The sequence below is a fragment of the Mastomys coucha genome, unplaced genomic scaffold (assembly GCF_008632895.1).
Source record: "Mastomys coucha isolate ucsf_1 unplaced genomic scaffold, UCSF_Mcou_1 pScaffold13, whole genome shotgun sequence".
NCBI classification, from domain to species: Eukaryota; Metazoa; Chordata; class Mammalia; order Rodentia; family Muridae; genus Mastomys; species Mastomys coucha.
Genome location: NW_022196895.1, coordinates 53,432,308 through 53,446,228, shown reverse-complemented (window position 1 = coordinate 53,446,228; position 13,921 = coordinate 53,432,308). Strand labels below are relative to the sequence as shown.

At 43.9% G+C, this 13,921-nt stretch overlaps 1 protein-coding gene and 1 non-coding gene across 2 annotated transcripts in view; one reads left to right on the top strand and one right to left on the bottom strand.

The window, feature by feature from the left end:
• The window catches only part of Ccdc192 (coiled-coil domain containing 192), a 197,464-nt gene that overhangs the window by 58,352 nt on the left and 125,191 nt on the right, over positions 1 to 13,921 (bottom strand). The window contains 1 exon segment of the mRNA XM_031365736.1: positions 8,752 to 8,884. Within this exon segment, the coding sequence (XP_031221596.1) occupies positions 8,752 to 8,884 (133 nt within the window).
• Positions 6,549 to 6,653, top strand: LOC116087852. Its single transcript, XR_004117647.1, has one exon. It is a non-coding gene; the product is annotated as a U6 spliceosomal RNA (small nuclear RNA).

Below are 13,921 nucleotides of genomic sequence, written 5' to 3'. Positions count from 1 at the left end.
CCCTCCCCTCTCCTCCCCTCTCCTCTCCTCTCCTCTCCTCTCCTCTCCTCTCCAATCCTTTCTTCTCCTCCCCTCCCTTCTTCTCCTCTTCCCTCTCCTCCCCTTTCCTCAGCCCCGTCTTTCTTAAATTATTTCTGTACTAGTCCAGAGCCTCACACATGCTAAGCAGGTGCTCTGCTAGTGAGTTATAGCCAGTCTTATGGATCTTCTTTATTTCTTGGTATGTGTTCTTTGTGATTGCATTTGACTGAAGAAGCTGAAGATATAACATGGTAATAATGTGATGCAGATAATGCCTCTTTAAAAACCAACACTTCTTTCTAGACCAATACGTGAACGTCAGTACTCCATCCAAGAAGTGAATACAGAGCCCCCCTACTTGACACACTGAATCAGGCTTTTGTCTTTTTCTCTTTCTATCTATTACCTATCTTTTTTGTATAGTTTATATACTTGAGTTGATGAGCCCATGTCCCCTCAAACATATGCCCCTCGAGCTAATTTACCCACACGATCAATGTGATTAATCTCCAACCTCAACATCTTTTTGAAAACATCAAGTCCCCAGAATAAAACCCAGAGACATTCTTGGGAAGCCAAAGAAGAGGGCATCACTTATACTCTGCACTTTGTCAACAGGAGGTCTGAAGGAGGGACAGCTGAATCGGTTTTAAGAGGGGTTGGACAACTGTTTGTAGCCCCAAAGTCTCCCGAGCATCCACCTGCTGTTATTTGATGAAGGTGTGCCAGACACTGCTGAGTGAATTTCCTGGAAGAGAGCACCTTCCTCCTCTGCCCTCGGCTGCGGTGGTTAACAGTGTGCTGGCGGCATGCACAGCAGTGACCACGGAGAAGTTGGAAGTCTCTGCGGCTGATCACGGCCCGTTCCCATTCCCACGTGCCTTGTCTGACATTTAGCTTATGCTTGCCCTTTCCTCCAACCTCTCTGGATATAGAACCCAAGAGACTTTAAAAAAAGAAGAAGAAAGAAAGAAAGAAAGAAAGAAGGAAATGAAGCATTCCTTAGGGATAGACAGAAGGAAGGGAGTACCATTTCCGGATAATGCTGTACTTCCAAAATTAGTCTCCCAAACAAAGGATGGAGGGGGCCTGACGTCACTGAGTTCCCACAGCTGCTCTAGCTACTGAACCCTGGCCCCCAACTAAAAGCTTCAGCGTGCATCTTCTTACCTCCTGTTCATTAGAAAAGAAATAGATTTCCAGAATGTTCGGAAAGGAAAAGCCTAACTAAACAGCAATGAAACCGATGAGGAGAGAGAAAAGACACCGCGTTCTCTCCTAATAGGACAGCGAATGGCTCTGCTCTCTGCTTTTATGAGATGTAACAAAGGCAGATCACAGGGGACCATGACAGGTGCACTTCTCTTCAGCCTCAAAAGCTTCCCGCTCTTCTCCTTATCTGATCATGTTTCTGGGCCCTTGCCCTCTGGCACAAGGCTCAGGTATGGACCATGATAACACCCTGTTACCTTGGCCAAGGAACATCACTGCAGTTTAAGCACTGCCCAATTCCTTCCCTGATATTTCTCTACAGACGACACAAAAGAAACCGGGCTCCCTAGAATTAGATGTAAAGTACTGCTTTTTTGTGAGCCAATACTCACCACCCTTAGGAAAATTTATAGTATTAATTTTGAAGAACATTTAAGATTGCCAGAACTGAAGGCAAACAATAAAGAAAAAGAGTGTGAGGCCCCAGCTGAGACACAGGCACTAGAAACCATTAGACAGTTTCCTCAGTGGCCAGGGGCCAGCATCCAGAAGAATTAGCTCTAGTGTTTTTCTATGTGTGTGCTGTGTCCGGTGTCCATGGCACTCCCCCATCCCACTGCATGCCAATGTCAGCTTAGCTCAAGATTCAAGGTTCTAAGAAAAGCAAGTGTGATTGGTGATTGGCTAAGGTACATTCAAACTCTCTACAAGGGAGAAGTCACCTATCCTGTCAGTTCCTTACAGAGAATAGGGGAGGGGGGTCCCCAGAGGACACTCATGCTCTGTTACAGAAATGAGGGGGAAGTTGATCTATGCAGGATGAAAGGACAGATGGTCAGTACACACTGCGAGCCAGGACAGCCTGGGAACCTGTTCCTAGCCCATGCCTGCCTCAGATGGGGCCAACACCCACAGTGGAACCAGCTGAGCGGTTCCCAGTCCCGGGACCCAGCCTCCAAGCCAGCCTTGGCAGCTAAAAGTTTGCTTCCTGCTTGGATTGGTTTTATTTCAGTTCCTGTCACTTGCAGCTATTAAAATTCCCATCTAGGCCTAGTTTATCTGTTGCTCCTTTGTGTGCCTGGAGGTCTCTGAATGGTCATTTTGAAAAGGAACATCATCCTTAATTTGTGCATGACAAATTAGGGGGCAGCCTTCAGCTGGATGGAGCAACTTCTGTTTCTTGGGATTTTGTGCAGTGGATTGCTCAGCTTTGTCGGGGACCCTTGGGGGGGTCATTGTCAAACCTCTTAGAGACTTCCAAAAGCAGGGAGAAGGCTTTGACTTTGGGGCTCAGTGGGTCTGTTTGGGGATGAGTTTGGTGGAGAGAGTGGGTAACCCATAGTGCCTAAATGAACACTATTTCTGTGAGTGGCATTTTAACCCCCTGGAAAGCCTGTATTGGGAAGCACCCCTTGGTGTTATCACACCAGTGCCATCTTGGCCTCCCAAGTGGCTTAAGTGTTGGCTCTTGTTACTCTAAATAGAAGTGACCCCACCTCAGAGGAGCTTCTGCATGAGAAGATTCTGTGGTGCAGCTTGACTTTTTCTGCAAACGTTTTGGGGACTGATGCCCGCTGGGAGAGAAATCATCTTTTGTTTCCCTGAAGTCTTGTTATCTATCTATCTATCTATCTATCTATCTATCTATCTATCTATCTATCTATCTATCTAGGTGAAGGCATTCTGTGTAGGACTGCAGACTGCCTATCTGTTCTTCTCAGCAGACAACAGAGTGAGCCTCTTACCATCTAATGACACAGGCATTCAGTAGTGCTTTGTGAAAGAATTATAGTGCTTACACAGTGAGGTCTCAGGATTGTCCTGGTCACATTTTGTACAACTCTGGGTTGACTGGTAAAATAGGATCCTTCATTCAGAAAGAAGTGTGTCTGTAAAACACTTCTAGTCAAGCCATTGTTCCCTGGTCTGGGGAACCTACAACCCTCGAAAAACTGTAGATGAGCACAGGGTGCCATTGCTCAAAATCTCAACACACAGGATACTTATTCAAGATGAAATTCAATCTAGTAGCTAGCAAAATGACCACTCTCTAAATGCTCTTGGTTCATATGATTCAGTCCAATCATCATTGCAGAGCAGTGTAACGCATAAACTGTATAGATGCATCATTGCAGAGCAGTGTAACGCATAAACTGATGGGGGAATTGCCATATCTCCCACTAGGACATTTTCTTTGTCTCCTAATCCTTTGCTCCTAAACTTCTAATTGTAACAGGAGCTTTGATCTTGAAGATGTTTGAAGAGGGCAAGGGAGGTTTAGCCCAAAGCACCCGAGGTAAAAGATTCCCCTTCAATTTTCTGAGGAATATAGAAGAGCTACAGTTTGATTCTCAAAAAGTCATGGGATAAGTTGTTCAGTGTTTGAACTGTTACTTCTATTACAATCCCCCCCACCCCCAACAAATGTGGCTTATGTTACTTCTATTACAAGTTTTCCCCTCAGAGGGGGCTCGCTCTATGCAGATATTGAATCCAGGAAATGCCTGTGTCGGGAAATACCAGTGTCACCGAGAGAGTGTCCTTTAAATAAGAGGAAAGCTAAAAGATGGTTTAAGAGTTGATATAACTCTCACTTGAGGACAGAGCCAGGCCAGTTGGTCATTGTGCCATGTAAGAAAGGTTAATTAAAAAATTAATAGACAAAAGAAAACAAACCCATAAAGGAGTATATTCCTTTAAGGAAGTAAGCTTGAATTATATCTTTGGTTACAAAGAGGAACCTACATGCTATCACGGAACTGCACTCAGTCAACAACAGGACTGGGTAGGTAAGATATTTTGTATAGTAACTCAGCTGAAGATGGGAAGGTGCACACCTTAACAGGCATTTCTAGGGAGGATTAGCTGTGAGTGTGCTAACTGAACCAATGGTTTAATTCAATCCATGGATGCAGTCCAGTTTGAACAGGTGGTTGGTTGGGAGATGGTAGGGGGAGGGGACTGGTTTGAAAAAGTAGGTCATTGGGAGTGGCTTTGAGGGCAGACTTGGCCTGGACACAACCATTTTTTCTTTGCTTCCCCAGCCTTCAACCAGAAAGCTGCCTTGAAATAAGACTCTGCAGCTAGGAGGCCCTCACCACGGGCCCAGAAACAAAGATGCCAAATGGGCCGAGACTTCAGAAACCATGAGCTGAAACAAATCTTTCCCCCTTAAGTCGTCCTTAAGTCAGGAATTTACATCACCTTATCCCCTCTCCCCCAGCCAAGTAACTTAGTCTTACTAAAGCAAAGAACAGAACGACTCTTCAGTTCCTACACATTGTGATTTAAAGAGTAGACTCACCCAGACTTTGAGAACACTAGCACACCAGGATTCCAGCTCTTTCTGGCTGTAAACAAAGCTGTAAGCGCTTCAGGGGTGGGCTCTGGAAATGACAGAAGGAATCTGCCTTGGGTTGAGACTATGTGCACAAAAGAAAACCAACAAAGACTCTGGCTGTGAGGTTCCTGCTGTGCTAGTTTTATAACAAGGGTGTTTTTATTCTCAGCTGGACTCATGTGTAAGGGGGAAAAAAACCAGCTTGACATCTTTACTGTTCTCTCAATCCGAGTATGAATATGCATAGAGATATTCTTAATATTCTGGGACACACACTCTGATCTGGAAGATCTGAAAGGCAAGCCGATTACTTGGAAAACAAAGCAAACAAGAAAAAAAAAAACGGTCTGTGTGGGTAGCAGAGATTTCTGTTTTATTTGGAAATATTCCATTAATCTGTTAGACTTGTGAGCATCAGTGTGTAATTCTGACAGAGAAGCAGCATCACCCTAATCCTGTGACATGACCTACTACTTACAATCAACACCTCCCCTCCCCTCCCCTCAGTGTGATTGTTATAATAAGCAGGCCAATGTGGCAGGTGGCTACCCGGTCACCAACAGAGGCTAGAAGGGGATGCCTTTCCTCAAACTTCACTTCAACTCTTATGGATTCTAGACTTAGACCGCTTAGATAGTTATTTCCTGGAGCAAGGGGGTCTCTGTTGATAGATAAAAACAAAACAAAGCAAAACAACAACAACAACAAACTACTTTTAAAGTGTAAAGTCTTTGGGATAACGACTCAGAAAATATATGATTATATTTTGACCACTAGCCAACAGTGTACAGGTACTGGTCTGTCTTCTCCATTCCAATAATAAAATATCCCTTTCTCCAGCTCTGTGCTTTCCAGTGGAAGCTGCCAGGCAAAGGATTCTTTCCCCACTGGATTTCCCCTCTACCCTGCCACCCAGTGGTGGATGCCCTCTTATCCATCCATCCATTCATCCATCCATCCATCCATCCAACCATCCATCCATCATTCCCCAGCCCTGGCCACACAGGGATACCCAGGGATGGGTACTCAACTCAAGTCAGACAGGACCCTCTTGGACACGTTTTTTACTAGTAGTGCTAGGGAAATGTCTGCTTTCTTGTTATCAGAGGTGAGAAGAGCAGGACACTGCTGCCTGTAGTCAGGCTTCTCTCCTCTGCTAAGATCTATGGAGACAGGGAAGTCTCAATACAGATAGAAGCAGAGATGGATGGTAGAGAGTGTCGTTAGGGTACCAGAGACTCCACTTCATCAGCTAACAGTACTCTCCAAGAATCACAAATCACTCTTTCTCTTTAAGCCCTTAGGCCTGGGCATCTGCCTCTCGATCAGAGAGCTCTAAACAAACATTTTCTAAAAAAGATCCAAGAAAATGGAGAAAGATGGAATATTGTAAGTCTAAGCATGTGTGTATGTGTGCATGTGCACGAGAGAGAGAAAGAGAGAGAGAGAGAGAGAGAGAGAGAGAGAGAGAGAGAGAGAGAGAGAGAGAGCGCTAGCTGCTTTGTGGCTACACACAAGCCATTAAAACTCCTGGATATCCTTTTACACAATAAATATTGACTGAAATGGAGGTAGAAAGGTGGCTCAGAGGATAAGAGCACTTACTGGTCTTGCAGCAGACCTGCATCTGGTCAGGTTCGGTTTCCAGCACCCACATGAAAACTCACAATAGCCTGGAACTCCAGTTCCAGAGGATCAGACATCTTCGGGCTCCTGCAGATAGATGCATGGCACATACATTCATACAGGGTTGCACACACACACACAAACAAACAAATAAATAAATAACCTACTGACAGTCCAGTGATTCAGTTTTCTCACCAAATAAAAGCAACTGTGGGTCCACAATAGCCTTTTAATGGCTTCTAAAATTGTATTTACATCCTTTGACCAATGTATCAGATCACAAAGGCAGTTTGTTATTTTCTTCCCCTCAATGTTATTTAAATTTTGGCCTATTAGAATCTCCAAGGTGTACTTACTTCAGAAGCATGTAGATTAAACTGGAGCCATAGAAGGCAGATTATCGTGGCCCCTACACAAGGATGATATGCAAATTCATGAAGCATCCCATGCCCTTAAAGACTTTGTTTGAAAATATTGTGATATCTAACAACTTATATGCTAATTGAAAACAAATGATTACAAGTAAACTATTTAGAAACCCAATTTAGTTCTAAAGAGCACAAAATACCATTTGGGCCAAAATGAAAAGAATTGGAACTAGACAGGTTTGTATTAATGCTTCTGAAGCAGGTTTACCAAGAAGCTGAGAAGTGGAAAGATTGTGTCAAGTAAGCTGGAGATTGTCCTCCAGTGCTCTAGCATGACTGCTGGCCTCTTTTACATGGCTATTGGTTCTCTGGGATGGTGCCTCATGTAATGACCTTTAACTCGACAAGAACATTCTCTCGTGAATTTTGTGAGCATTTGTGTTGGTCAAAAAGTTCTTCCTATGCTATTTTGATGAAAAAGAAAATACTTGTCTTTCTGTGTGTTTTGAGGTGATCATGTGATGATGCATCTATTGGTTGCATTCTGGGAAATTCAGAACTGAAGATGCAAACCAGCTGGGTAGTAGTGGCACATACCTTTACTCCTAGCATTTGGGAGACAGAGGCAGTAGGATCTCTGAGTTCGAGGCCAGTCTGGACTAAAGGGCAAGATCCAGGACAGCCAGGGCTACACAGAGAAACCCTGTCTTGAAAAATTGAAGGAAACAAAAGAGAAAGAAAACCAAATTCATATGTAAGCCTTTACCCTGGAGTCAGGATGCTGGGAGTGTCCCCTTTCTGATGCCACCACATCGCCCACTGCTTCCTTCGCCATTTGTTCCCAAGCTGCTTCTCTTTTTCCAGCATTACTTATGAGTAAGAAAGGAAGCCAGAGTAAGGCATGTTCCCGGCTTTGCCGAGAAAGCACGCATCACATAACGACCTCTGCCCTTGGCAGCCAGAGCTTCCCCTGAGATCACTGGCCAGAACCGAGCTGCTATATACCAAAGAGAAAAATGTCCTTGGTCTCTGAGCTTCTGTCACTCTGATGGAGTCTGTCTATATACTCATCCTATAGTTATTCTGAGAAACATGAGCGAAGTTCTCAGTAAGCTAGCACATACTATTGAATACTAACTTGAGTTATTGTTACTGAAGACACTTTGGGTGTTTTTGTTTTGTTTTGTTTTGTTTGTCCCTCCTGGTGTGCTTATAGTTTCTTGATAGCAGATGTCCTTTTAGTTTTTCTAATTCAGTGTAAAGCTAGGCATGGGGGCTTATGCCTGCAATCATGGCATCTGAAGGCTGATGGGAGAGGACTGAAACCTCAAGGCCAACTTGGGCTATGCAAGATGGTCTCCCTGTCTGAAACAGCACCACAAAAACCTTTAAACACTAATGTACACAGTACTGAATTCGAGCCCTTAGCACCCACATAAAAAGCTGGGCCAAGTGGCACATGTCTGTGACATCTTGAGCTTGCTGGCCAGCCAGTGAAGCCGAAACAGTTACTCCAGGCTCAGTGAGAGACCCTATCTTAAAAAAAACCCAAGGAGGCAGCGCTAGAGAAAGGCTTGTGGTATCAACCTTCGGCCTTCACATGCACCTGTATATACACACATGCCCACCTATACACCTATAGAGCTATTATGATTGCTCCGAATTACCCAGCAATTTCATTCCCAAATAGCATTCCCGGTTGCTTCCTGCTTTATTTCTCTACTGGCAAGAAATAATCTCTTCTTTCTTTGTGACTGTCTTAGCCAACAGGCACTTATTTTTTTAACAAACTATTGGCCCTGTTCTAGAGCTCCAGGCCTGGAAGTGCCCTGACCTTTTGCTTAGGCTCCTGCCCTTCCCTCTCTGCCACCCAGCTTATCCCCCAGTGACTTTTCTTAGGTGCATCTCAGCCCAGCTCTCCCCATACGGAGACATCCCCTCTACAATTGCATAGTCATTATCTCCTTTTCAAAAGGTCAAAGCAAATCCAGCCTGGAGTTCGAAGCTCCTATGCTACCTCGACGCATGTGTGATCTAACAGAACCAGGCCAGGCCAGACTGGCAGACTGCTAGGCCGGAATGCTGCCAAGCATAGAACCTGGCATTTTGCTTTGCTGCCAAACAATCTATATGCATCACCCAGAACGAGGGGCCGATGTGCGCCTGTCACGGGGTAATACTGACCTCTAGGGAAAGGCCTTCCTTCACAGAGGGTCATTATCTTCTCATTGAGTTCCAGGACAGTGATGGCGGCCTCTTGCTTAGCTATTGCCAAATCAGTTTGTAGCTTTTTCACTGCCTTTCTGTGCTTTAGTTTCTTAAAAAAATAAGAATTTCCTGTCACTGGAGACGGCAGACGCATCAGAGGGATCAAAGGAATTAATGGTGTCTGGGAAAACACTGCTTCTAAGTCCTGCTTAGCAAGGACTCTTCATCTAATTCCACTCTGCAACATCAGCTTTTTTTTTTTTTTTTTAAACTCTCTTAAAGGGGGGAGGGGTACAGGGGGAGGGAGTTCAGTCTGGACCCGAAACCTGTGGTTTGTTTACTTTGAATAGAGGCAATTAGAAACCTCTTCTTGTCCTTAGTTTTGACTCCGAAGATGCTAAGGCTCCGAGGATTGGGTTTCTGCCTCAGTCTGTGAGCAGAGTCAGAACCAGAGCACTGATGAGGAGTCCTGTGTCCCCCCCTCCCCCTCCCCCATTTGAATTTTATCCGTGTTCAAATAGACTCTGGAATTCGTGTTGTTACCAGAAAGTGTGGAAATGTAGATGCTTGCGGATACTTATTCTGGCGTTGTAAATACAGGAACCTGCTCTGGTCTGAACCTTCCTGGGAGCGCTATTGGGCAGTATTTCCATAACTAAGGATTCACTTTGAGCGTTTATGGATTCCAAAGTGGATTTGGTTTGTCCGGACTGGACTTAGCTGCAAGAGTTGGAGTCACTGTTTGTTAGGACGAGTGCTGCGCTCGCACAGTCCTGTTGCTTTTGGGTAGCTGCCTTTCCACTGGGCAGCTTACCTTGCCAACTCTTTGTGGCTGATAATTAAGAAACCCAGAAAACGAACAAATAACATTGCTTGTCGGACACCAATCTTGAGATAGGGAAAGGAATGCTCACTATGAAAGAACCTACTCTTCCCTGCCCTCTGAAGGGCAAGCGCTCAGGTCACGGGGAGTCAGCTCTCCGAGTGGAAAGCCAGTGAAGTCAATGAGGTCAAAGACAGGGTTAGAGAGACGCAGCTCTCAGGTTCTCAATATGGGTGATAGGGCTGGGGATGTAGGGAAGTGGGAAAGCAGATGCGTGAAGCCAAGGGTTTCATCTCCTGCTTGGGAAAGCAAAGTCAAGGGCAGATTGTCAAGTCTGGCTTTGGAGCCCATGCCCATCACCCCAGCAGTCCCCGGGAACGCATAGGTATCAAGTCAGGGTTAGTCTCAACTACATATCAGAGATCAAAGCTAGGGTGGTCTACAAGAGACCCTGGCTTGAGAAATAAAAACAGAGATGGACTGACTTTCAGACTTAACACAGGATGAGAAGAACACCATGAAATCTTAATTAACAGCCAAAGGATGGCTAAAAGCAAAGGACCAATTCAGAAGTGTGGTAGCAAAGGAGTCATTCTCCAGGGAACCAGAGAGGTGGCATATGGCAGGGTGTACCCTTGGCGGTCCACAGCCCAGGTACCCTCACTTCTCAGCAACCTTCCTCATTCCACGATGACACATCCCCTAATTATCAGGAACTGTGCACTTGGCTGGCTGGCTGCTGAAATCAAGATCAGTAAAACCTTCTACCTTCTTCCCCGATCCTGAGTAGCTAATCACGGAAACCATTCATGATTCGCCTTGAGAAATAGATTAGTTCCAGAAGAGACTGGGCTGCTCAGGGAGTGTGTCAGGAAACATGTTCTCAGTCAACTGTCTGCTGACCTGTGTCTCTCCCTCTCAGGACCTGGCTTCAGTCAGTTTGTTCCTAAAGACCTTGTCCACTCCAGGGCAGCAGCAGTGGCATCTGGGAGGTACGAGGCCCCTGCTGCCTTTTCCTGTTGCTCTCTCAAGAGTACTCTACACTCAGAACCATGCCTTTATAACCCAGAACTTTGAAGATAGAACACAGACGTGAACACTGAAGAAGTAGAGGCAATGAAGAGATAGACATCGAGAGGGGAAAAGAAGGGAGGGTGAGCTGTAAGTAGAAAAAGACCTAATAATGAAATGCATGGTGAAGTGCTGGGGATTGGATATGCTGATGGAAGCAAGGTACACACAAAATTAGAAGAAGTGATGAACTGGCAGAGAAACAGACAGGAGACACAGAAGGACAGAGGGATCACTCTAGAGCCTTGACATATTATAGATGCTGTTCAGTAGGACAAGGTTCTAGTGTTTCTGTATGCTTGGGGATTTACTTTTCTCATGATTCTTTTAAAAAACTCCCCACCTTTATTTTTTCCTTCTTTGAGACAGGGTCTTGCTGTGTATCTCAGGATGGCTTCAAACTTGAGATCTTCCTTCCTTATAGATGTGTGAATATTTTGTTAATTCTTAGTGGTCTATATTCACTTTCTAGTTGTTTGTAAGAAGATAAGTATTTTCTTCTAGAGGCTTTTTCATAAAGTAGACATTGATCATAGCTAAGCAAAATAATAAATAAAAGCAACCTGGTGAGGGCTGGTGAAATATAACAGTTGAGCTGACATGATATTCATTAGTTAGAGAAAGTCACATTGGTATTTTTGACAAGACAGTAGAATGCAGGAGCCCAAGGTATAGACATAATGCATCTCAACCTTTCCCCATGTTGGTTCTGTTTCTATTTCTTGGTATTAGAGTTTAGATCCCTGCCTACACTAAGAATGAGTCTACCTCTAAAGTATGCCCCCAACCCCTCGACCATTCATTCAACACATTTTACTTTAAAAAAATATAACTTTTAAACTATATTGTTCTTCTCTTATGGAAGTTATGTGTCAACCTTTCTTATTGTTATAACATTTGTCTGCTTGCCTAATGACCTAATAGGGAAATCAAGGCTGTTTTGTTTGGAGAGGAACCCCTCCCCTAAAAAAAAAAAAACCAGTATCCAAGGGCAGGCGTGACAGTTGACTCCAGTTATCTGAGGGACTATTCCAGGGGAGAGGAAGTTGAGTCAATCATGTTGTTCTAGAGATACCATGAGGAACAATGGGGAGAAAACATGAGGAGGCAGGTTTTGGCAGGACATGAGAAAACACTCCCAACAATCGGAGCTGCATCCATAATAAGGTGGGATGGGTCCTGGCGAGGACGTGCTGCTTTGGGGTGATCAAGCAGAGACAGGAGGAACATCTCCAGGCAGGCCCACAGTTACTCTGGAAGCTGGGTCAAGAGGTAATTCTGAGTTTGGCTTACTCCCCAGTTCTTTCCACCTCTGGCTCCTCTCACGCACAGAAAGGGCACAATACAGGTAAGGAGATGCTAGCCTTGAAGCTTGTGTGTGTGTGTGTGTGGGGGGAGGATTAGAGTCACCAGGGACATTTTAAAGATGAACTTGGCATTCGTGAGAAACTGGATAAGAAGATCTGTGCTTCATTCAGAGTTCATGGATGATATAACTCAAACATTGATTTTGTTATTTAGCTACAGAGAAAAGGTTAGGAGAAATTAAATTTACATTAAAAATTGAACAACAACAACAACAACAACAAACCTAGATTGGTTGCCAAGGTTTCTAGTGGAAACTTTTAGTTATTTAAACACGCTTTAGAATAGTTTAGCATCTTCGTCTTCCCTATCCACCCCCTTTCCAGACAGAACTGCAGTGTGGTACCAATGCACAGCTTTAACTGAGCCGTTTGGGCAGTTCAAAGAATTCAATTTGCTAATGTGTTTTTATTAGTCAGGGACATCAAATGATTTAAACAATGATAATATTTTCCTTTGCTTTTCTTGGCATTCACTAGCCAGGCAACCCAAGATTTGTGCTTGAATCTAATGGAGTCTGTTATTGTCTCCTTAGTAACAGGGTACTCTCTTTAGTCATTACTGAAAGGATAGGAAAGCTCGTATCGCTTGGAGCTAAGTTCCTATTACTTTACTGTTTTCCTATTTCTCCCAAAGGGTGGAAAAAAGGAGGAAATCATGTATTTGTGCAATGTTTTGAAAGGGAAATATTTATCTGTATCATATTGCTGAATGGCTTGCATTATAACAAGTCAAGAAATAGCCCAGGAACTATTTATAGAGGAGTTTCAACACAGAACTGTTGGTGATATTTTAAATTTTGGGGTATTTCCACATACTTTGAATCACAGCCTTGTATTATGCAGCTGGGCCTTGTCACTTAATGATCATGAGAAACTGGGTCAGCCACATGTCATTGACAAGCTCCATCCCTGCTGTTGTAATCAAATGAGATAACATATAGATGTGTCTCCTACTCATTTGCAGGAGACTGGTATCTTATTGTTTTTACTTGAAACACACAGGGCATGGCTTAACCCTTCACTAATGTATGAATACATCTTTTGAAAAGATGTCTCTTTCACTCTTTATAAGACAGGAATCTATAGTTATTTGAAAACAAGACTTTTCTCTTTATAATTTTCTACATGGTTGCCTTGATTTTCTTTTCTTTCCTAAAAACAGACGTGTGAACAGTTCAGTCCTCTCTCCAGCCAGTGCTGTCCTGATGCCTATGTGGAGCGAGTTGAAGAAGGTTCCAAGTTCATCTTCCCGGGACAAGACTCTCATCTCCACAACAGCAAATAGTTCCCCTGTGTCTGAAATCTACCTGGTTTATCTCACCTTCATTTCTTACATCATGAAAATGTTGTCTACAGATGGCCACTAATAACATGCTCACTACCAATAATGTAGGGCAGAATTGGATTTGGATGCAGAATGCCGACTTAAATCTCTCCTTTCAATTCCTTTCCGGTTAATAATGAGTGAAAGTGTAGAGGGGAGAGCTTGGCTTAAGTGTCAACTGCACATCTTCTCTTGCGTCTTTATTCATCACAGTCCAAGGAAACCACAACTGCATGGCCTGTTCTTCCCAGGATATGTAGGCCATGGTTAGAGATTCTTTCATGCTGCATTGCAAGCATGTCCTCCAGCCCTGAACCAGCATTCCCACTGCTCACTCGTGAAACGTAACTGTCATTCAACTCATGTCTTTCCGGGTAGATGAGAAAACTGAGCTATCTGAGTCCCACTGTATCTAATCGTTGTCATAGACTAAGTAGGAAGATGGACTTGAACCAAGGTCTTTTCCGGTTTCTTCCCAAAGCAATGGGGCACATTGTTAGGTTTAATCAATAGCACCACTTATGTCTTATAAGTTAATTAAGTCTGTTAACTTAACAGACA